This window comes from Aotus nancymaae, unplaced genomic scaffold, assembly GCF_030222135.1.
Source record: "Aotus nancymaae isolate 86718 unplaced genomic scaffold, 86718_ANA_hifiasm-v0.15.2.pri h1tg000015l_1, whole genome shotgun sequence".
NCBI classification, from domain to species: domain Eukaryota; kingdom Metazoa; phylum Chordata; class Mammalia; order Primates; family Aotidae; genus Aotus; species Aotus nancymaae.
This window is the reverse complement of record NW_026988427.1, coordinates 11,400,441-11,421,990: the sequence shown is the minus strand read 5'-3', so window position 1 is coordinate 11,421,990 and position 21,550 is coordinate 11,400,441. Positions and strand designations below refer to the sequence as shown.

General features: G+C 54.3%; 1 protein-coding gene and 4 non-coding genes across 8 annotated transcripts; 3 read left to right on the top strand and 2 right to left on the bottom strand.

The window, feature by feature from the left end:
• Positions 1-2,121: 2,121 nt before the first annotated feature.
• On the bottom strand, positions 2,122-2,194 carry TRNAK-CUU (transfer RNA lysine (anticodon CUU)). Its single transcript has one exon. It is a non-coding gene; the product is annotated as a tRNA-Lys (tRNA).
• Positions 2,195-2,668: 474 nt separating this feature from the next.
• Positions 2,669-2,740, bottom strand: TRNAA-UGC (transfer RNA alanine (anticodon UGC)). Its single transcript has one exon. It is a non-coding gene; the product is annotated as a tRNA-Ala (tRNA).
• A 51-nt stretch (positions 2,741-2,791) lies between these two features.
• On the top strand, positions 2,792-16,414 carry TRIM7 (tripartite motif containing 7). Of its 4 annotated transcripts, none has more exons than XM_012451533.3 (7): positions 2,792-3,315; positions 5,801-5,896; positions 8,976-9,206; positions 10,487-10,509; positions 10,798-10,913; positions 11,353-11,388; positions 14,399-16,414. In XM_012451533.3, exons 3-7 carry the CDS (start codon positions 8,982-8,984, stop codon positions 14,908-14,910), a joined length of 912 nt encoding a protein of 303 aa, XP_012306956.2. In that variant the 5' UTR covers positions 2,792-3,315; positions 5,801-5,896; positions 8,976-8,981; the 3' UTR covers positions 14,911-16,414. The 4 variants fall into 4 exon arrangements, with proteins under 4 accessions (XP_012306956.2, XP_012306957.2, XP_064232716.1 ...); XM_012451534.3 differs by having other exon boundaries at positions 2,792-3,370; XM_064376646.1 differs by lacking the exon at positions 2,792-3,315 and adding an exon at positions 4,358-4,867.
• Positions 16,415-18,477: 2,063 nt separating this feature from the next.
• Positions 18,478-18,550, top strand: TRNAT-UGU (transfer RNA threonine (anticodon UGU)). The gene has a single exon. It is a non-coding gene; the product is annotated as a tRNA-Thr (tRNA).
• Positions 18,551-21,246: 2,696 nt separating this feature from the next.
• TRNAP-UGG (transfer RNA proline (anticodon UGG)) lies at positions 21,247-21,318 on the top strand. Its single transcript has one exon. It is a non-coding gene; the product is annotated as a tRNA-Pro (tRNA).
• The last annotated feature ends 232 nt before the right edge of the window (positions 21,319-21,550 follow it).

Sequence of the window (21,550 nt, the reverse complement as noted above, 5' to 3'; positions counted from 1 at the left end):
ACGTACTCTGCAAAATCTTTTATTTGAGTACATTCCCGTGATGTAAAGGGGCACGAGAGGGGCCTTCTCCCTATCAGGTGGCATCCCGTCGGCCCTCAAATGGGTGTGTCCTGTAGGCAGCCAGTGAGGGACTCCAGCAACTTTTAGTTGGGGAGTCACACATTTAAATTTTTTGTCAAGGCAGCCCATGTTCCCCAAAACTGTGGAGAAACAATCTCATTCATGGCTAGTGGAAGGTAATATCAAACGGTAGGTTCTACAGTGGGGTGATTTACCTATTTTTACAAAATTACTTGCATGTAAACCTGCATGCAACAAATCTCACTTCTGGGAATTACCTCCACAGATAACGTGCAAAAGTGCAAAATAACAATACATGCTTAACCGTAGCACTGATTGTAACAATAAAAAAAATTGGAAACGATATGAATGCTCATCCATAAGTGATCTCTTAAATAAAAGATGGTTCATCTACAGTGGAATATGGTGCGGCAGTAAAAAAAGACTGAAGACATTTTCTATGTCTTGAAATAGGAAGATCTTCAAAATGTAACAGTAATAAAATACAAAATTTTGTATAAAATACAGAAAAATAAAACTATACTTGCTCCAGCCAGGCACAGTGGCTCAAGACTGTAATCTCAGCACTTTGGGAGGCTGAGGCAGGCAATCGCTTAAGACCAGGAGTTCAAGACCAGCCTGACCAACAGGGTGCAACCCGGTTTTTACTAAAATCAGAAAAAATTAGCTGGGCATGGTGGCGCACGCCTGTAGTTCCAGCTACTCAGGAGGCTGAGGCAGAAGAATCGCTTAAACATGGAGGGCGGAGGTTGTAGTGACCTGAGATTGCACCACTGCACTTCAACCTGGGCAACAGACGCCGTCAAAAAACAAAATAAACAAAAAGGCCAGGTGCAGTGGCACACGCCTGAAATCCCAACATTCTGGGAATCTGAGGCAGGCGGATCACCTGAGTTCAGGAGTTCGAGACCAGCCTGACCAACATGGTGAAACCCTTTCTCTACTAAAAATAGAAAAATTAACCGCATGGTGGTGGGCGCCTGTAGTCCCAGGTACTGGGGAGGCTGAGGCAGGAGAATCACTTGAAAGCTGATTTTGTGGCGCAGCCTCTGTTGAAAATGGTATGACACTTCCTCAAAAACTTAAACATACAAATGCCATATGACCAGTAATTTCACTTAGTGATGCATACTCAAAAAAAAAAAAGAAAGAAAGAAAGAAAGCGGCCGGGCGCTGTGGTTCACGCCTATAATCCCAGCACTTTGGGAGGCCGAGGCGGGCGGATCACGAGGTCAAGAGATCGAGACCATCCTGGCCAACATGGTGAAACCCCGTCTCTACTAAAAAATACAAAAATTAGCTAGGCCTGGTGGTGCGCGCCTGTAGTCCCAGCTACTTGGGAGGCTGAGGCAGGAGAATTGCTTGAACTCCAGAGGTGGAGGTTGCAGTGAGGTGAGATCGCGCCACTGCACTCCAGCCTGGTGCCTGGCGACAAAGCAAGACTCTGTCTCAAAAAAAAAAAAAAAGGAAGGCACCAAGTGTCCATTGGCAGATGAACGGATAATGTGGTATATATACATGCAATGGAATGCTAATCAGCTTTAAAAGGAAGGAGATTTTGACACATGCTACAATATGGATGAATCTTGAAGACATTAAGTGAAATGACAGTTTAAAAAACATTGCATGATTCATCTTATATGAGGTACCTAGGGAAGGCAAGTTCATAGAGACAGAAGGTAGAACGGTGGTTGCCAGGGGCTGTGGGCAGACGGGAACGGGGAGTCAGTGTTGAATGGGTTTAGAGTTTCAGCTGGGAAACATGAAAAAGGACTGGAGATGGATGCACAACGATGTGAATGTACTTAATGCTACAGAACTACACAGTTAAAAAGTGGTAAATTTTGTTGGGCATATCTTACCACAGTTTAAAACCCTAACTGTCACTAGATACACATCAATGAACAGTTGAGGGCCCACAAGAGTATTGCAGACACGAAAGCAGACTTCAGAACAGATTATTTTCATAAGAGTTGTTCAGCCAAATATATTTTTAGGTATAGCCAATAGTAGCAGATTTAAGAGTAAAAGGACTGATTACGCCCAACGTGGGGCTCGAACCCACGACCCTGAGATTAAGAGTCTCATGCTCTACCGACTGAGCTAGCCGGGCGCCCGATGTCTTGCTCTCAATAATCTTTTATTCTAGATTAGATTTGGACTGTATTCAACTACGGGTTTGAATTTGGATTTATTTGGAGTCTGATAAAACTACGAAAGTGTCTCGACTCCTGGGAAATTCAAACTCTGTCATCCGTTCAAACCTGACCGTCCCTCCCACTTATGTTTGTTTTCTGCTTCTTCTACCCTACCAGCGACCAAGCCATTTTCTACCCGAGATGAAGCTCACGGCACGGAGATGGAAAAACAAGTGCATCGTGACGCCACTGGAGCTCTCACCGTGTGGATTTTTAAACAGGAGGGAAAGACAATGAATGGGGCCCAGAGGAGGGCAGAGGCCGCCGCGGTCTTTCTCCACTCAGCAGACTCCAACCTCTGGGGCTTTTCCCTGCGCTCTGCAAAGATGCTAGATTTCAAAATTTGAAAGGAAAATCGGAAACAGATATTGAAGGTGCAAAAATCCTACTGGAGATGCCGGGGATCGAACCCGGGGCCTCATACATGCAAAGCATGCGCTCTACCACTGAGCTACATCCCCACACGCACATTACGTTCCTCCCGGATCATCCTTATTTGTTGCTTAGCTCAAGGCACCAGGAATGGATGGCAACCGGTGTGAGCTGGATCTCAGCTGCTGCAAAAACCTGTTCCCGGGTCCTCCGCTGACTCCACACCAGCGGATTCCAAGAGGGAGGAATTAGGCCCGGCTAAGCACCTGGGAGCAGCGGTGGAAAAAGGAGAGAAAATCGTCAAGCAGGATGCCAAAAATGAACTGTGACCTAAACAAGAGAAGAGGTCGAGGCAGTAAAATCCAGAATATTTGGTTAACGTAATCCAGAATTGTAAAGTTTATTGCTCGGGATGAAGAAGGAACTGGGACAGGCGATGGGCCTACTTTTCACCGAGAACTGCGGCTCATCTTTGGGAATCTTGAACCACGTTTAATTCAAGAAAACTTTACTGAGCTTGCCAAGAACTGCTCTAAAAACAGGATTCAGCCGTGAACAAACCTGGTACAGTCCACCTCAAAGCTGACATCCCAGAGGAGACAGAGTGCAGGCACAGAGCCAGCCCTGAGCGGGGAGCGCGCTAAAAGGCGACTTTACACAGTGTGTGCGTTCGGGGCGGGCTTCGTGGGCACAGACGTCTGAAACAAGACCTGAATGAGGTGGGAGGGAGAATGAGGTGCAAGTGGTGGGAGAAAAGGGGCCACGCGGTTCAGGAACAGCAGGAAAGGAGGTCGGGGACACAGGGTCCCGGAAGGCGCTGAGAAGCGACCTCGGGAAGGAGGCAGCATCCGGGGGCAGATGAGGTGAGGCGAGGCCTTTGGGTTAGAATCGCGGAAGTTCCCGGTGACATCGACAAGGGCGGCTTCTGAGGAGGGTGCCGGGGGAAAGCCTGACTCGAGTGGCCTCCAGAGTGAACCAGGAGAGAGGGCGTGGAAGTGGACAACACCCGCAGCTCTGCAGTGGGGCTGTGGAGACAGCCGGGGCACAGAGAGCGCTGTTGTTTTTCTCTGTGGGGTGGGGGGAATAGTATTGAATAAAATTATAAATGTATTATTTGTTCGAATATTAAGAAGGGGGAGGACAGTCGCAGAAAAGATAATGGAGTCGATAAAAGGCCACGCTTGAGGGTGAGGAGACAGGGCCAGGTTCCAGACTCTAAATTTAGCTCAGCACAGGGCCGGGGCGAACCCGCCCTAGGGGAACCTGACACCTTGGACCTGGCGCCAGGCCCTTGCCACGGCGATGCTGGGTCGGCCTTGGGCAGGAACCGGGAGTGGCGCCCGGCAGGGTTTGTGCGCCCACCTGTCGCGGTCTGTTTCCCGAGGCTGACTAGGTCAGGCTGAGGGACGGGGGCGACGGGAAGAGGCGGGGGCCGGCGGAGCGCGCAGCCGGGGGCCCAGGGCGCTGTCCGGCACTTAAATGGCCCTGCGCCTCCCCGCCGCCCGCAGTCAACTTGCGCCTCGCCTCCCGGCTCCCCCGCGCCCGGCGCGCCCTGGGCTCAAGTCTCCGCCTGTCCGGTGGCAGCCCCGCCCTTCCTCTCCCAGTGGGCACTCGGCGGCCAGCCCGGACGTCGCGCTCCGACCCGCGTCCTGTGAGGTCCAGTGGCCGCCCGGGCGCGACCAGACCTAGGCGAGCGGAGAGCGCACATGGCGGCAGTGGGGCCGCGGACCGGTCCCGGTACCGGGGCCGAGGCGCTAGCGCTGGCGGCAGAGCTGCAGGGCGAGGCGACGTGCTCCATTTGCCTCGAGCTCTTTCGCGAGCCGGTGTCCGTCGAGTGCGGCCACAGCTTCTGCCGCGCCTGCATAGGGCGCTGCTGGGAGCGCGCGGGCGCCGGGGCTGTAGGGGCCGCGACCCGCGCGCCGCCGTTCCCACTGCCCTGCCCGCAGTGCCGCGAGCCCGCGCGCCCCAGTCAGCTGCGGCCCAACCGGCAGCTGGCCGCAGTGGCCACGCTGCTGCGGCGCTTTAGCCTGCCCGCGGCCGCCCCCGGGGCGCACGGGTCCCAGACGGCAGCGGCTGCCGGGTGCGGGCAGCATGGCGAACCGCTCAAGCTCTACTGCCAGGACGACGGGCGCGCCATCTGCGTGGTGTGCGACCGCGCCCGCGAGCACCGCGAACACGCCGTGCTACCGCTGGACGAGGCGGTGCAGGAGGCCAAGGTGAGCGCAGGCCCCGCTCTCCCCTTCGGGTCCCCGGCTCCCTTGCCCGCGGTGCGGAGAACAGCCTGGTGGTCAGGAGGCCTGGGGGAGCCCCTCCCTTCTTTCGCCTGTTCCAGGAAGCCCCGGACTGGTTCCTGGACTGAGCGCGGTTCTCTGTCCACCCCTAATATCACCAATACCCCGCCCCACCGCCACTGCGTTCCCTCTGAGCCAGATACCGGGCCACCTGCGCGACGCCCCCCACGCGCTTGGCGATGTTCTTCCTGTCTGGAGCCTCTAGCCGTGCCTGCATCTCCGCAGCTCTCAGCCCGCGGGAAGTCTCCGGCACAGCCACGCAGCCGCTGCCCCGACTCTTATCTTTTTCCCTGAAGCGGGCTCTGCTCAAAGTTCTCACCTCGTGGAACTTAGTTGGAGGACCTCTCCAAGGGGTCCTGGGATGGGGCCCCTGGGTTAAGCAGCGCACCTAGAGCCGTCTGACTGTGCCAAGGCTGTCGATTCTGGGCGCCCTTCCTCTGCTGTTTTCTCGCCGAGCCCCCGCGAGGATGTACGCCGGGGTTGGGGCGGGGCGCGGCGGGGAGGCTCGGGTGGCAGTTCCCAGCCTCTCCTTGCTCGCCTATTCTGCTCCAACTCTCCTACCCGGAGGGCTTCCTGATGGTGGGGCGGATAGCAGAGGAGACGACTAGAGGTAGGGCTGCTGGAGGATTGTGTTGCAGTCTGGCCGGTCCAGCAGATGCTCTTGGGGAAGCAAGATCCCGAGGCCTTCAGAGTCACCTCGAAGTGTGGCCTGCAGCCTGTAGAGATGACTTCTACCCGGCCTCTCCCTCAGTGAGCAGGGGCCTCCCCTTCCCCTGGCTGGCTCCAGGAAGGCACAGGTGGGGGTTTCCAGAATCCCCCCACCTCCCCACACCTTACATTGTTGCCCTTCACCTGCAGGAGCTCTTGGAGTCCAGGCTGAGGGTCTTGAAGAAGGAACTGGAGGACTATGAGGTGTTCCGGTCCACGGAAAAGAAGGAGAGCAAGGAGCTCCTGGTGAGCCAGGCACCCTGTGGGGGACAGCAGAGGCCACTCAGCGTTAGGGCCTGGCGTGCAGTCTTAGAGTATGTGCTATGGAACCACAGGGTGGATTTCACAAAGATAATAGAGTGTATATTATACAGGGTGACCATATAATTATTGTACAAACCAGAGCTTTTGAGAGCAAAAGGGAGTGCTAGAATAATTATCGCAAAACTACTGGCTTAAACTGGAACTGTCCCAGTGAATCAGAACGTACAGTCACTCTGATATTACGTAACACACCAGTTAGGGCCTGTGGAAGCGTCTTGTAGTAGAGCACATTAATATTTCTGCAGAGAAACATGAATATTCAGTAAGTGGGAATATTAATACAATAAAGAGCCTCAGATCAGTTCATGGCATGTTTTGTCAACAAAACAGTAGTGAAAAAATTTTCATTTTCAGAGATTTTGATTTGAAATTGAGGCTAAGGGAGAAATGGCTAGAGGGTGTCAGAGCTGCTCCCTGGCCCTGGTAGAAGGAGGAAGTTTGGGGTCTTGGGTTCACAGTAGCCCCTGCTGCACAGCCCAGGGTCTGGGTACTGGCACTCCTCCACTCGAAGTTGGAAGATATTTTATCTTTCTTAGAATAGAACAGGAAAGTGAAATGGGGGCTCATTTTGGTGAAGATAGGCAAACAGGAATCACCAATGGTCATTTTCTACCTTGCAAATTCAGTTCCTAGTTCAGTAAATAGATGTCGAAAGAATGAAAGGATCTACTAGGGCCTGTCAAGGCAGGGAATTGGAGGAAGATGAACTAGAGGACCCTCCTATTCTCAATGTCAGGAGGGGCAGGGGAGACACCTGGGGTTCAAACACCCTAAGGTCGTTCCAGACCGTCAACCACATCTGTTACGCCTGCGTCCAGTGTTCATCCCAGACCTTCCATTCGATCACTTACTTCCCTCCATGAGCTCACCCTCTAGACCTTCATCCCTCCTCCGCTGGAGATACAGGCCTTGCTTCGCACCTTCCAACTCTGTCCTCTCCCAACACCCGCCCATCCACCCCCACATTCATTTTTATTGTTTTGTTTCGCTTTGCTTTTAGAAGGGTCTCACTTTGTCACTATGGCTAACGTAGTTCAGGTGATCCCCCCACCTCAGCCTCCTGAGTAGCTGGGACTACAGGTGTGCACCACTACACCCGGCTAATTTTTAATTTAGTGTTTGTAGAGTTGTAGTAGGGGGTGGTCTCCTATGTTGCCCAGGCTGGTCTGGAACTTGTGGACTCAAGCAATCCCCCTCCTCAGACTTCACCCCTCTCAGTCTCCCAAAGTGCTGAGATTCCAGGGGACTACATAAAGAATGAGTTCCGCCCATTCTTCACAGTGATTTACAATGCTGGTGTCATTTACAATACCCTGCTTATGAAACATCAGAGGCAGAGTCCAACTATCGCTGCAACATAAAAGGGAGAAGGAATATTCTTATTTGAAAATACTCCTACCCCAGGGGGACATCTGGCAAAGTCTGGAGATATTATATTCTGGGTTGTCAACAATGGGATAGGGACGCTATTGGCATTTGGTGGTAGAGGCCAGAAGGGCTGCTAAGCATCCTGCAAGGCACAGGACAGCCCCCCACGACCAAGAACTATCTGGCCCAAAATGTCAACTGTGTTAAGGTTGGGAAACCCCGGTTTAGACTAGTATTTTGGCAAATACTGTTTCACTTGTGTTATTTCCTTGCAAGGCAATATGGTGGAGCTGCCAGAAGCTCGGGCTCTGGGGTCTGGCTCCCTGGCCTAGAAGCCTGGCTTTAACACTTTCTGGTGATGCGTCTGTCGTTGTCTCCCCACCTGTAAGACTAGAGGGGAAGTGTGCCCACCTCACTGGGCTGCTGTCAGGGTTGAGGGAGTTAATACTTATAAGGAGCTCAGGGCTACTGCAGCCTGCCTGGAAGCTGAAGGCAAGGTGAGGGCACTGTGGGACACCTGAACCCACGTCCCCCAACTTCCTGGAATTCCCTTCCGCCGCCCAGGAGTTTTCAAGGCAGAGGAACTTCCTGGTGGGACATACTGAGTACCACAAATGTGTTCACATAAAAAAAATCAAGAGATCAGGGAATGAGTCTGCATCTGAAAACTAAGGAGTAAAAAATCCCGTGTATGCTGTTAATGGAAAGAATAGAATATCCAGCTTGCACGTAGCGTACTCTCACTAGTTCCTTGGGGGTATGCTGCCACCTCTGGTCACTGGCGTTGGGTTTTTCTTCCTCCTACTTTCCTACATCTCCCAGGGTTTGTATTTTGAGCATTTGTTACCATTATAATTACTACACAGGAAAGATCGCCTTTAACAAGATGTAAAGTCAAGAGTGAAAGTTTGAGGGTGAAGTGAACGTGCTTGAGGAAGAAAAAGCAATCTCGGATTAATCCTATGGTTGCCCCAGAAGGCACTCATTTATCTCTTCTGCCTTTTTTTTTTTTTTTTTTTTTGAGACGGAATCTTGCACTGCCTCCTGAGTTGGAGTTCAGTGGCATGATCTCGGATCATTGCGACCTCCGCCTCCTGCATTCAAGTGATTCTCCTGCCTCAGCCTCTTGAGTAGCTGGGATTACAGGCATGCGCCACCAGGCCCAGCTAATTTTCTATGTTAAGTAGAGACGGCGTTTTGCCATGTTGGTCAGGCTGGTCTCGAACTCCCGATCTCAGGTGATCCTCCAGCCTTCGCCTCTCAAAGTGCTGGGATTACCGGTGTAAGCCATCACACCTGGCCTCCCTTCTACTTTTCAAGAAAGGAACCTGCAGGTTGGCGTAGTTCTAGGTAGAGTATGATGCTGCCTTGGTTTAGGTGGTGGAGCCCAGGTCCACAGACGTGTGCAGGCACATCTGTGGCAGGGAAGAGAAAAGCACGTGTCGAGACTATAGCTTGTTTGGAGCTGGGACATTGAAAATAAAGCATGCGCTATCTGCATAGATGGTGTGTCTCTGATCCCCCAGCAGTGACAGGGATGAAGCTTTGCCCCGTGAGATGACTCAGGTCCCCGGCCAAATGTTATTCTCCATGCCCAAGTCCCCTGCCTCTCCAACTTCTCTTCCTGGGACAGAAGCAGATGGCAGCGGAGCAGGAGAAGGTGGGGGCAGAGTTCCAGGCACTGAGGGCCTTCCTAGTGGAGCAGGAGGGCCGGCTGCTGGGCCGCCTGGAGGAACTGTCCCGGGAGGTGACACAGAAGCAGAATGAGAACCTGGCCCAGCTCGGGAGTGAGATCACCCAGCTGTCCAAGCTCAGCAGCCAGATCCAGGAGACAGCTCAAAAGCCTGATCTTGACTTTCTCCAGGTGAGTCTTGCTAAGCGAGGAGCTTGAGTCATTTATCCTAAGGTGTCAGGACCCGCAGCTAGAGGACAGTGCCAGTCCTGGGGGATTAGGAGAATCACATGATCTGGAGCTGAAGAGGACTGGCAAGAAGTCCCCTGATTGTCCTGGGTTTGGAGATCTAGAGGGATGTGATAAAACTTTCTTGACTATGAGCCACAATAATATATATCATATTTCAGAATCATATGCTTGAGACAAAAGTCTCAAAAAATAATACTCACCTTTGCTACATGTATACACTTTGATGTTTTCTATTCTTTTCACTAAAAAACAAAATAGTTGTAAACCACTAGACAAACTTCGCAAACCACAGATGGGTTAAGAACAGTCCTTACTGGGCTGAGTGAGCGGTAGGTACATAAGGGCTGTGACGTCCCTCAGGTGGGTTTCAGGACATAGGCAGCACTGGGTCCATGGGATAGCTCCAGTGATGATTCTGTAATAAAGAAAGCAGCTGGGCATAGTGGCTTATCCCTCTAATCCCGGCACTTTGTGAGGCAGGAGGATTGTTTGAGGCGACGAGTTTGAGACCAACCTGGGCAACATATCAAGACCCCGTCTCTACAGAAAATTAAAAAATTAGGAGCCTATAGTCCCAGTTACATGAGAGGTTGAGGCAGGAAGATTGGTCGAGCCCAGGATTTTGAGGCTGCAGTGAGCCATGATCACACCGCTGCACTCCAGCCTGGACGATAGAGTGAGATCCTGTCTCTAAAAAACAAAAAACCGGCCGGGCGCGGTGGCTCACACCTGTAATCCCAGCACTTTGGGAGGTCGAGGTGGGCAGATCACAAGGTCAGGAGATCAACATGGTGAAACCCGTTTCTACTAAAAATACAAAAATTAGCTGGGCATGGTGGCTCACGCCTGTAGTCCCAGCTACTTGGGAGACTGAGGCAGGAGAATCACTTGAACCTGGGAGGTAGAGGTTGCAGTGAGCTGAAATCGCACCATGCACTCCAGCCTGGGTGACAGAGGGAAGACTCTGCCTCAGAAAAAAAAAAGATAGAAAGCATGTGAAGAGCTGTGGCAAAGGGTGAGGGGTTCACTGTGTGGATGAGACATGCTGCAGCCAGTAGCCACTGGAAGCTGCTGTCGCCTGGAGTCCACGCAGCCGGTGAGGTGTGGCACACCTACTTGTCGCTCACGTCCTGGAGGCACAGCAAGGGACAAGCTCTGTTTCTCGAAGACGAACGGAGTTTCCCTGATGCCGATTTGGTTTTCTCCATCTTTCCTTCCAGGAATTCAAAAGCACGCTGAGCAGGTGAGTGGCCCGCAGCTGCTGGGGTCTCTGTACGGCGTCTCTTCCGTCTTCACGGAGCCTTCCCTTTTTTTCCCACCCACCGAGTTCTCACCTCCTGATCCCCACACTTGCTTGCCCAGGGACCTTCCAAGACAGATGTTTGCCTGCCTGGCCATGGGTTTTTCCGAATGAGGTCTGGCTCTCCCTTTTCTGCCTCTTTCTGCCAAGAAGACCTTGCCGTCCTAATTGTCATAGCCTGTGGGAGCAAAACGGTGCACACGGGCCCTTCTCAGAGCCCCTGTCCTGCAGGTGCAGCAATGTGCCTGGCCCCAGGCCAACCACAGTCTCTTCTGAGATGAAGAATAAAGTCTGGAATGTTTCCCTCAAGACCTTTGTCTTAAAAGGGCTGCTGAAGAAGTTCAAAGGTAGGGGCCTGGGTACCGAGCGGGGCCACACAGTGTGGAGAGGCTCAGGGGTCCCTGGCTGTGCTTTCCAGAAGCTGTGTGTTGAAATACAAGATGGCTGTGCCATGGTTAGATTGGTGTAGGGGCTGTGGTGGCAAGTCTAGTCAGACCCCCTCCCCAGGCCACGCAGCCTCCCATGGAGACAGATGGGTAGAGGGGTGCTGCTAGGGTACTGGGGTAGGAAGACGGCTGTGTAGGGAGAGCTCAGCTCAGAGCCACTCAGGTAGAGCTGGAATGCTTGGGCATTGGCCCCCCATGCTCGGCCCTGTGCCTGCACATTCATTCTTGGCCTTAGGAGTCTCAGGAATGAGTGAGTCAGTTGGGCTATAAAGAGCTGGTGACCTTGCCATAGAATCTCCCATGTCGCTCATGCACACCCTGTTTTGTTTCTCCTCCTCAGAGGACCTTCGGGGAGAGCTGGAGAAAGAGGAGAAAGGTAGGGACGGTGCTGTGATGGCAAGTATGGACTGTCTGCCACATGGAGAACCTACTCCCTGCTGGTGACCATCTCAGGGCTTTGCACATGGTCGGTTCCTTCCACCAACCCACCTCGGCAACCCTGTCCCTCTGTCCCCTGCCCCTCCCTGTCCTTGCCTGGGAACTCTGACACACTCAGATGGCAGTGGGGCCTGTTGGCCCAAATGCTGCAGGCCGCTTAGGAGCAGGAATGCTCCCTACCTCGAGACATTCACACTGAGGAAGGCAGCTCGGCCACCTGGTCAAGCCGCTCCCCAGTCTCCACTCCAAGAGAGATGGAAACCTCTCCTAGAGATGGGGTGTGTACAGGGGACCAGGAAAGCACGGGGAGGCTGAAGGCTGGAAGGAATGTGGTTCTTACTCTTGCAGAGCTACAGAGGATTTGGGATCCGACATTCGGGGGGGGGGGGGGAGGGCACATATTCCTGATGCTGATGTCTGAGCTGAGTCCGAGTGTGTCTGGGTGACACCCAAAGCACCTGAGTGAGACCAGGTCCTCCTCCGCTCAGAGCCCCGCCACAGCCCCTCTAACTTAGTACAGGTCAGAGCCCTCATGGTGGCCTCGAGGCCCCAAGTACACCCCTGCTACTCCTTAAGTGTGCCAAGCACACACTACATCTCGGGGCCTTTGCACTGCAAGGCTCCCCCGCCCCAGCCCCTACCTGGAACATGCCTTTCCCAGCCAGTCACATGGCTCACTTCCTCACCTTTTTTGTTTTTGTTTTTGAGATGGAGTCTCACTCTGTTGCCAGGCTGCAGTGCAGTGGCACAATCTTGGCTCACTGCAACCTCTGACTCCCTGGTTCAAGCGATTCTCCTGCCTCAGCCTCCCGAGTAGCTGGGATTACAGGCATATGCCACCACGCCCAGCTAATTTTTGTATTTTTAGTAGAGATGGGGTTTCACCATGTTGGCCAGGATGGTTTTGATCTCCTGACCTTGTGATCCACTCGCCTGGGAGTGCTGAGATTACAGGCGTGAGCCACCGCGTTCGGCCTTCCTCACCTCCTTTGTATCTGTCTGCTCGATGCCCCTCTTCAGTGAGGGTCTTCCCTGGCCACTCTGGTTGAAGTTACAGCCTGTTCTGGTCCCTCTTACCTGCTATGTTTATCATCTATCCTCAATCCTTTTCCCGCAGGAAGGAAGCTGGAGGCAGGCAGAACTACTCTGATGCTCTGTGGTATCCCCAGGGCCTGGGAGGTAGCACTGCTCACAATAAGTGTACATATTTTAACTTTTTTTTTGGAGACGAACTATTGCTTCGTTGCCCAGGGTGGAGTGCAGTAGAACTGCAGCCTCAACCTCCCAAGCTCAAGCAATCCTCTCTCCTCAGCCCCCTGGAGCAGCTGGGACTACAGGAGCACGCCATGCTTGCTAAATTTTCTATTTTTTGTGGAAACGGGGTCTCACTATATTGCCTAGGCTGGTCTCCAACACCTGGGCTCAAGCTGTATTCCCACCTCTGCTTCCCAAAGTGCTGGGATTACAGGCATGAGCCTCTGCACCTGGCCTTAACTTTTTATCATGGAAAATTTCAAACATACTCAAATGTAGAGAGAAGAGCATAAAGAATGTTACATACCCATCTCTCACCTTCAGCAGTGGTCAATTAGTGGCCAAAGCTTCCACAGACACTGCTATCTACTTCTCATGGGATTCTTTTATTTTCTGAGACAGGGTCTTGCTCTAAAGTGAGATCCTGGAGTGCAGTGGCCTGATCTCCACTCACTGCAATCTCTGCCTCCTGGGTTTTAGTGACTCTCATGCCTCAGCCTCCCAAACAGCTGGAATTACAGGCACAGGATACCACGCCGGGCTAATTTTTGTATTTTTAGTAGAGAAAATACAAAACAAGGTTTCCGCCATGTTGGCCAAGCTGGTCCCAAACTCCTGACCTCAAGTGATCAAGCGGCCTCGGTCTCCCAAAGTGCTGGCATTGCAGCCGTGAGCCATCTCGTCTAGCCTCCGCTGTATAATAATAATAATTATTATTTATTTATTTTATTGAGATGGAGTCTCGCTTTGTTGCCAGGCTGGAGTGCAGTGGCACAATCTCGGCTCACTGAAACCTCTGCCTCCCGGGTTCAAGCGATTTTCCTGTCTCAGTCTCCCGAGTAGCTGTGACAACAGGCATGTGCCACCACGCCCAGCTAATTTTTGTAGTTTTAGTAGAGACAGCGTTTCACCAGGTTGGCCAGGATGGTCTTGATCTCCTGACTTTGTGATCTGCCTGCCTCACCCTCCCACAGTACTGGGATTACAGGCGTGAGCCAGCATGCCTGGTCTATTATTATTTTTATTTTTGAGACAGGAGTCTTGCTCTGTAGCCCAGGCTGGAGTGCAGTGGCACGATCTCTGCTCACCGCAATCTCCGCCTTCTGGGTTTAAGCGATTTTCCTGCCTCAGCCTCCAGAGTAGCTGGGACTACAGGTGCATGTCATCACACCCAGCTGACTTTTATATTTTTAGTAGAGACAGGGTTTTGCCATTTTGGCCAGGCAGGTCTCCAACTCCTGACCTTAGGTGATCCGCCCCCTCGGCTTCCCAAAGCGCTGGGATTACAGGCGCGAGTCAAGGTGCCTGGCCCCACCGTATTAAAGCACATCAGAGACAACATATTATTGCCATAAATATGTCAGTGTGTTATCTCTAAAGAAACAGACTTTGTAAAACCTAACCATAAAGCAGTCATCATACCTGGAGAGAGTAGTGATTCTTTCCAATGTCTAGCATTCGAATTTGTTTGAATTGGGGTTCAAATCAGGCCCATGACATTCCATTTGTTTGATTTCAGCAAGTACTTGCTGAGTGGTGCGGGAGGAGGGACGCTAAAGAGCTGGGAGGCAGAGAGTGGGTTGGTTGGGCCATTCTCGAGGGAAAGGCAGGCAGGTTGCCAGGGAGGGACGGGCGCGGCCCTGCAGACTGTGCCAAGCCTTCGTGGGGACATTTCTCCCGGTCTCTGCCTGCAGTGGAGCTCACCTTGGATCCCGACACGGCCAACCCGCGCCTCATCCTCTCTCTGGATCTGAAGAGCGTGCGTCTCGGCGAGCGGGCCCAGGACCTGCCCAGCCATCCCCGCCGCTTCGACACCAACACCCGCGTCCTGGCGTCCTGCGGCTTCTCCTCGGGCCGGCATCACTGGGAGGTGGAGGTGGGCTCTAAGGACGGCTGGGCTTTCGGCGTGGCCCGGGAGAGCGTGCGCAGAAAGGGTCTCACGCCCTTCACCCCCGAGGAGGGCGTCTGGGCCCTGCAGCTCAACGGCGGCCGGTACTGGGCCGTGACCAGCCCCGAGAGGTCGCCCATCAGCTGCGGGCACCTGTCGCGTGTGCGGGTGGCCCTGGACCTGGAGGTGGGAGCCGTGTCCTTCTACGCCGTGGAGGACATGCGCCACCTCTACACCTTCCGCGTCAACTTCCAGGAGCGCGTGTTCCCGCTTTTCTCTGTCTGCTCCACGGGCACCTACTTGCGAATCTGGCCTTGAGGGGCACCGCTGGGGAGCTCCTGTCTCCGGGCTGCCGGCGGGAAGGGATATGGCCTCCCCGGAGCTCCCTGCTCCAGACCCTGGTTGCTATAGACACAACCCTGAGGCAGGAGACTGAGACTACGGCCAGCTGAGCAGGGGAAGAGAGACTTTGGAGTCGGGCTTCCTTTCCTGAGGTCACATGTGGATTTGGCCAGAGCCCTCAGGAGGTGGAGGCCGGTGAGGTCAGGAGCCCAGCTCTCCAAAGGGCTTCTGCCCTGACTGGGAAGCGCGTCTGCCTCCCTAAAAAAATGTCAAAGCCAGTCCTGCTGTTTCCCGTTGCCTGGGGACAGGTCTGGGCCCCGGCCAGCCAGGTTTATTGTGGCTGCTGCCTTCTGGATAGCTGCCAGCTCTACCTTGAGAGGTTGCGGGACCTCTGGATCCAGCTGGCCTGACAGGCCATCTACTCAGGGAGGAGCCCTGTGCTCCCAGCTCAGAGGACAGTCTAGGCCAGAACTGGAAGGAGGTCCTTGGACCGTCTGTGAGAGAGAAGCCCAGGACAACAGCCACTGGGTATCACAGCTCCACAGCACTCTAGTCGGAAGATACAGAGTGATGGGTGCGTCCTGACCAAAGCAGCAACCAGCATGTGCTCTCGCAAACCCCTGACTCCCCCACTTCCCAGTGCCAAAGTATGAACACTTCTGGGATAAGGAGATCGAAGCTTCTGGAACTTTATTTTTTCTTTCTTTTTAATTTTTCTTTTTTTGTGTGTGACAGGGTCTCACTCTGTCACCAGGCTGGAGTGCAGTGACAAGATCTCAGCTCACTGCAACCTTCCGCCTCACGGGTTCAAGCGATTCTCCTGCCTTAGCATCCTGAGTAGCTGGGATTACAGGTGCCTGTCACCACGCCCAGCTAATTTTTGTATTTTTAGTAGAGACGGGATTTCACCATGTTGGCCAGGATGGTCTCGATCTCTTGACCTCGTGATCTGCCTTCCTCGGCCTCCCAAAGTGCTGGGATTAAAGGCATGAACCACTGTGCCCAGCCTCTTTTTAACTGTTTTTTAGAGACTGGGTCTTACTATGATTCCCAGGCTGGTCTTGAACTCCTGGCCTCAAGTGATCATCCAGTCTCCGTCTCCCTAAGGGCTGGGATTACAGGTGTGAGCCACTGAACCCGAACTGTTTCTTGTTGTTTTTGCTTCTGGAACTCTGAAACACAAAACACAAGATGGTACTTACAGTTTTAAAGATGCAGCCAGTTCTGAACAACGCACAAACAGCACAAACATGATCCTGACAGACTCAGGAAACTGCCAACAGCAGAGCACCAGGTGTCAAGGCCTCCTCAGCCTATGCCCTGGAGGGGATTCCCCCGGCCAGCCTCAGCCCTTGTCTACTTGTTCTCCAGCTTCTGGATAGCTGGGCTTCTGGAAGGGTGGCAGTGGGCTGCTCCCTGCTCAGTGCTCCCCTGGGAAGGGGGTGGGGAGATGAAAATGAAGACTGTGAGCTGTCTTTAAGAGTTGGCTTGGCTCATTTTCTACTCCCTAGATCTGAGTGCAAGAGCGTAAGTATGAGCCAGGGTTTCTGCCAGAGTGAATAAGTGTGCATGTTTATATGTAGGAGGAGTGTGTGTTTATTTATATCTCACCTTGCGTGTGTGTGTGTGTGTGTGTGTGTGTATGTATTTGGAGAGAGCATTTATGAGCATGGCATAAGGTTCAAGTATTGCAAAGGGTCCCAAGTCAGTTTGGTCATATTCTATTGATTTGTTTTTAAGTATTAACCACCTTCTATTTAGGCAAGGGCCACAGGCTTCTTTCCTCACTACCTGGCTACCAGGCTGGATGAACAGAATACCTGGCTCAGATCTAATTCTGTCCACACAGGTTATTTAGACAGATTTGCTGGCAAGCAGGGACAATGACAGTTGAATTGCCCTGGGTCATGGAGCTTCAGTGCTCTGTCTCTGAGATGCTTCAAGCTCACTTTGTACATAGGGTTCTCGAAGGGCAGGCGTGACACTATCCCAAAGGCAGAATACTGTATCCTCTGGGCTGAGGACAGGACCAATTAAAAGTCCTGCCTACAGAAGCATTCCAGAGAGCGAATCCTATGTCCTGCTTACACATGCAGAGCATCTCTAAAACCTGGTAGCCAATTCTGGCATTTGAATACCTCCGATTTCCATAAGGAAAACCAATCTCTAATATTCATTTCCTAACTAAATCACCTATTGTTACCGTTAAGCCCTAATGTTATCTGGCTGGTATGGCTTTTTGATTAAGTACCATAATTCCCTTTGTACCATCCAATAAATGTGCCGGGAATCAGAACGCATTACAGGTCCCAGAAGGTGCTGGAGGCACCACGTAAGGGTCAGGTCTAGGGACTGGGAGTAGCTGTCCACATGTGTATTTTCAGTTTTTGTGTTCATGGGTGTAATCGTGTGTCTATCAGAGAGTGTGTGTTTGCAGAATAACTACATACGTATCTATATATCTGAAGAAATGTAACAACAGTTACTGTAACAATTGCATGTAGAAAGGAAGAGGTGTTCTTTCTTGGTCACCAGGGCAGTGCAGTAACTTAGATGTCAGGATGCTGGTGTGAGGACATGTGTATGCATATCCCTCTCCTATAGTCTGAGCGTCATAAACTCTAGACATCTCTGGGTCTGTGAGAACAACTGGCCTAACTTGGGCCCTTCTTATCCACCCATTAGTCCCAGCTGCTGAGCCATAAGCCCAGGCCTCTGCCATCAGAACTTCACGGGGCCCCTCAGCATCCAGACTCGGGGAAATCTAGGGGCCTGCCTCTGGCCTGGCCGCCCAGTGATCTAAGTCAGCCGGCTGTGCAGGGAGCATAGGGCAGGCTGGGCCACCAGGCCAAGGTCCACTTCCTATACCCACCAATTTCTGTCCTTTGCCAGGCTGGGCCCTCATCCTTTTCCCTCTCCTCTACCCCGTGGCCCTTTAGGGGCCCTGACAGAACAGTTCCTCCAGTGTGCCCTAAAAGCTGCCTTTTCCAAATTCATTCAAATGTGAGGCAGGGACTAGCACCCACCTGCAACCCTACCTAGACCCTTCTGCCCCAGCGTCTCCAAACACCTAGCCGTCCTGATTCCTCGCTTCCCCACTCCCCTCGGCTTCCACCTCCAGATGCCCCCACTGCTCCCCTACTACCAGCTCGCTCCAGGTCGCGCCCTAACTGCTCGGACCTGGACTCCCTGCACGCGTGCTCACACCCTTCCCTGACTTTTCCATAGCCCTGACCTCTGGCCCAGTATCCTCCTGCACAGCAAGCCGCAAAGCGTGCTCTCCAATCCGCGCGCCCCTCCCCAGGCCGGGGACGGTTCTCACCGCGCTGAGCTCCGCCCGGACCGGACAGCTCCTGCCCGCGCCCGCGCCCGCGCCCTAGCCCAACGTCAGCCCCGTCTTCGCGGAGCTTTCTCCGGGGACTAACGCCGGGGGAGGAGCTTGGGTCCAGCCGCCACGGAACTCGGCCCGGGTTCGGCGGACTGCGGCTGCGCAACGCCCGCGATAGCGCCAACTGCTTATGCGCGAAAGCAGGTTTCGCAGTTGGCTCCATAGCTCAGGGGTTAGAGCACTGGTCTTGTAAACCAGGGGTCGCGAGTTCAATTCTCGCTGGGGCCTACTTCTACTTTTCCTCTTTTTTTCCTTGAAAAATAGTGGAAGATACGTGAAACTACTTCTGCCTTCCTGGGAGGCCAAACCGTGGCAGAGTCACTTTCTGTTTACCTCCAAAGTACCCGCCACGGAAGGCTGCTTCCCCACCATTTTCTTATCTCTTGAAGAGTCGGACCCACTGCGGGTTTCCTTTTTTATCACAGGTTCACCGAGCCTCGCGCGCCCTCTCTCCGCCACCCCGCTCACTTTCGTCTGCGCGCGCTCTCCGGGAGCGTCTTTCCCTTCCCCTCCGTTCTTCCCACTCCTGCCAGGGACTCTCCTTTCTGTCTCTGTCCCTCTCTCCAGGGGGAGACGATGGCACTACCGCGCCCCTTCCCGGCCGGCGTTTCTTTGCGGCGTTCTCCCAGCGCGCGCTGAGCGTGGGGTCTACAGCTCTGTGCTTGGCGGCTGCGCGCCGTCGGCCTTCGGGTCCCCGCCGCCTCCGTGCTGCAAGCTCTGACTTCTTTTAACACAGAAAAGCGCAGACGGCCACATTCGTGACCGGGGCCTAACGGCTCTCCCTGTCAAGATTCGCTTTCAGCCTTTAGAAAAAATTTATTTTAAACAAAATACACAACTAACGAATGCTGGCCTTCTGGCTGATTTATTCCTGCTGTTAACGGAAGTGTAGAAAGTGAGCCCGAGTCCTCAGTGGACAGTGGGGGCGCTGCCCAGGTGCAGGAAGGGCCCCCTGGGGGTCTCGGGGCCGCTCCTGCCTCGGTCTTCCCCGCAAGGCGCACTCCGGAGGCCTGAGCACGGGCGGAGGCGGGGCCCGGTCCCGCCGCACACTCCCCTGTCGCAGGCGCCCTCTGTCCAGCGGAAGGGGACCTTAAAAAGCCCTGAGCGAGTCCCCGTCCCACGTGGGGCCGCGGCTTATACAGGCACCACTCCAGGGTAGCTCGGGGTTCGAACGCTTCCATGTCCAGGGCAGCAGAGAAGAGAAAACCGCTCGCAGCCGCCTAGGGAGAGACCGGAGCCGTGACTGCGTTGACTGGGCGGGGAGGAGGAGCGAGCGGGGTCTGCGGCTCCGGCCAGGAGGACGCGCTTCCCTCTCTCACCCACGCCCGCTTCGGTCCGAAGAGCCGAGACTGTGGGTCAAGACCGGGACGGATTCGCTGCGCGCCGGTCAGGAGCCCGCCAGCACATTCCGGCGCTCGCGCGCCTGGGGCCGCTCAGAAGCTCGTCGATCCCGAAACGCCTGCCCCACGGGAAGATCACGCTAGTTCAGAAGTCAGGCCACGGGGACCAGCAGCGAGCTACCCGAGGGCTGAACTGTAGACACCCTCCGGACGAAAACCGCGGACTCCCGGGGCGCGCGCGTGTACCTGTGTGTGGGGTGTTAGCAGGCAGTCCCCACAACGATCCAACAAACGGCTGGGCGAACCTCCGGCCTCGCACTCCGCGGCTGTCAAAGTCTGGGCGTCCCAGCCGTTCCCATGCACTCACTGGTCCCCTGGCCGGGTTAGGTGCCGGGAGGTCTTCCACGCTCGCGCTCCTCTCCGGGTGGAGCTGGTGGAGGCGTGGGTGCGAGGCTCGGGACGAGGGAGCGCTCTCCCGGGTGGGGCGGGCCCAGGGGCATCTCATCGGAAATGTTCGCCGTGGGGAGAGCTGACGGCCAGCCACGGCGCTCGGGGGAGTCCAGCGCGGAGAGGCGGAGGGGAGGGCCGAGGGCAGCGGCGCGCGCGAGCAGAGCGAGATCGCCGAGACAGCGAATGGAAACACGAGCCTCGTTTCCCCGGAGTCGCTTAACCACCATCCGCGCTGTTCACAGCAGCGCAGGAAGCGTCTCTTTTAGTGACACAGAAGCAAACCTGTGGCTGAGCTCTGAGTAGATTATCGCGAATTTTAAAGCAGGGAATCCGAATCATTATTTTTACTACTAAATAAACCAGTGCAATTAAAGCGCGCCGGGCGGGAGTGGGTCCGAGGCGAAGGAAGAGGAAGGCGCCCGGCCACGTGGAGGCCCAGGCTTTGCCCTGCGCTGTCGGCGGCCCGGGGTCAATCCCGAGAGAACGCGGTTAGACCCGTGAGCCAGGACCCCGGGCCCTGCACCGCGGGAGCGCGCGCGCGCGTGGGTCCCAGCCTCGGAGCTGAGCTGCAGCCCAGCGGCCCGAGTCGCCACGAGAAGACAGAGTTCCCGGTTATCGATCGTTTCCTGAACATTTTGCAAATGGGTCTGTGCCGCTGACCATCTTTTCATAAAGCGATAAAGAGCCCCCGCCCCTGGTGTCACTTCGCTTCTCGCAGCCGCCGACCCGGCCGGTCCGGCGTTCCCGCCCAGCCCCGTGCCCTCTCCCGAGCCCTCCAGCTCCGCCGACCTCTGCGTCCTGCCCCCGGGCCTCAGGATTTGAGCCTTTCTTGGACTCCCCTGGGAAGGGGCGCCCAGCCCGAAGAACGGATGGATGCCCGCGCTGCTGCTGCTCGAGCGGGCCGAGGGTAGGGAGGCTCAGCAGAGGAGGCAGGACTTTACCGAGCATTTACCCTGCGTCGAGCTGCCGGCGGCTGAGGATTAGCGGCAGACGCGGAGATGAGCAGCGAGGACAGGCTGGGCTTGGACTGCGAGATCTTGAGAATTTTAAGCTGCCGGAAAAAAATCCGCTCTTCGGTGAACTGATCAATGAAGAACACAATCATGGGAAGATTCTGCACCGTGTCTGTCAGTTGGCTCGTTGGTCTAGGGGTATGATTCTCGCTTTGGGTGCGAGAGGTCCCGGGTTCAAATCCCGGACGAGCCCGCTTTTTTCACTTCAACGAAATTTTGTGCTACCTTGACAGTTTTGCCCCTCAACAGTGTCTAGTGGTGGCATCACCAAGATTTCCGGGAATGCTGGGGATTGGAAAGAATCGTGAATAAGAGACTAAGCAAGCTGCCCTGGAACCAAGAGTGGCCGTTAAGACTTTGGATATAGACCCGTATGCAGGTGTATGCTCTTGACGGTTGTGGGGCTCTCCTTTCACAGCTAGAGA

Excerpts from the sequence above, each read along its gene's own strand:
- TRIM7 (XM_064376646.1), top strand. The coding sequence starts at position 4,358 with ATGGCGGCAGTGGGGCCGCGGACCGGTCCCGGTACCGGGGCCGAGGCG. Across the intron at positions 10,914-11,352 it reads GCTGCTGAAGAAGTTCAAAG|AGGACCTTCGGGGAGAGCTG; the intron begins GTAGGGGCCTGG and ends TCTCCTCCTCAG. Across the intron at positions 11,389-14,398 it reads GCTGGAGAAAGAGGAGAAAG|TGGAGCTCACCTTGGATCCC; the intron begins GTAGGGACGGTG and ends CTCTGCCTGCAG.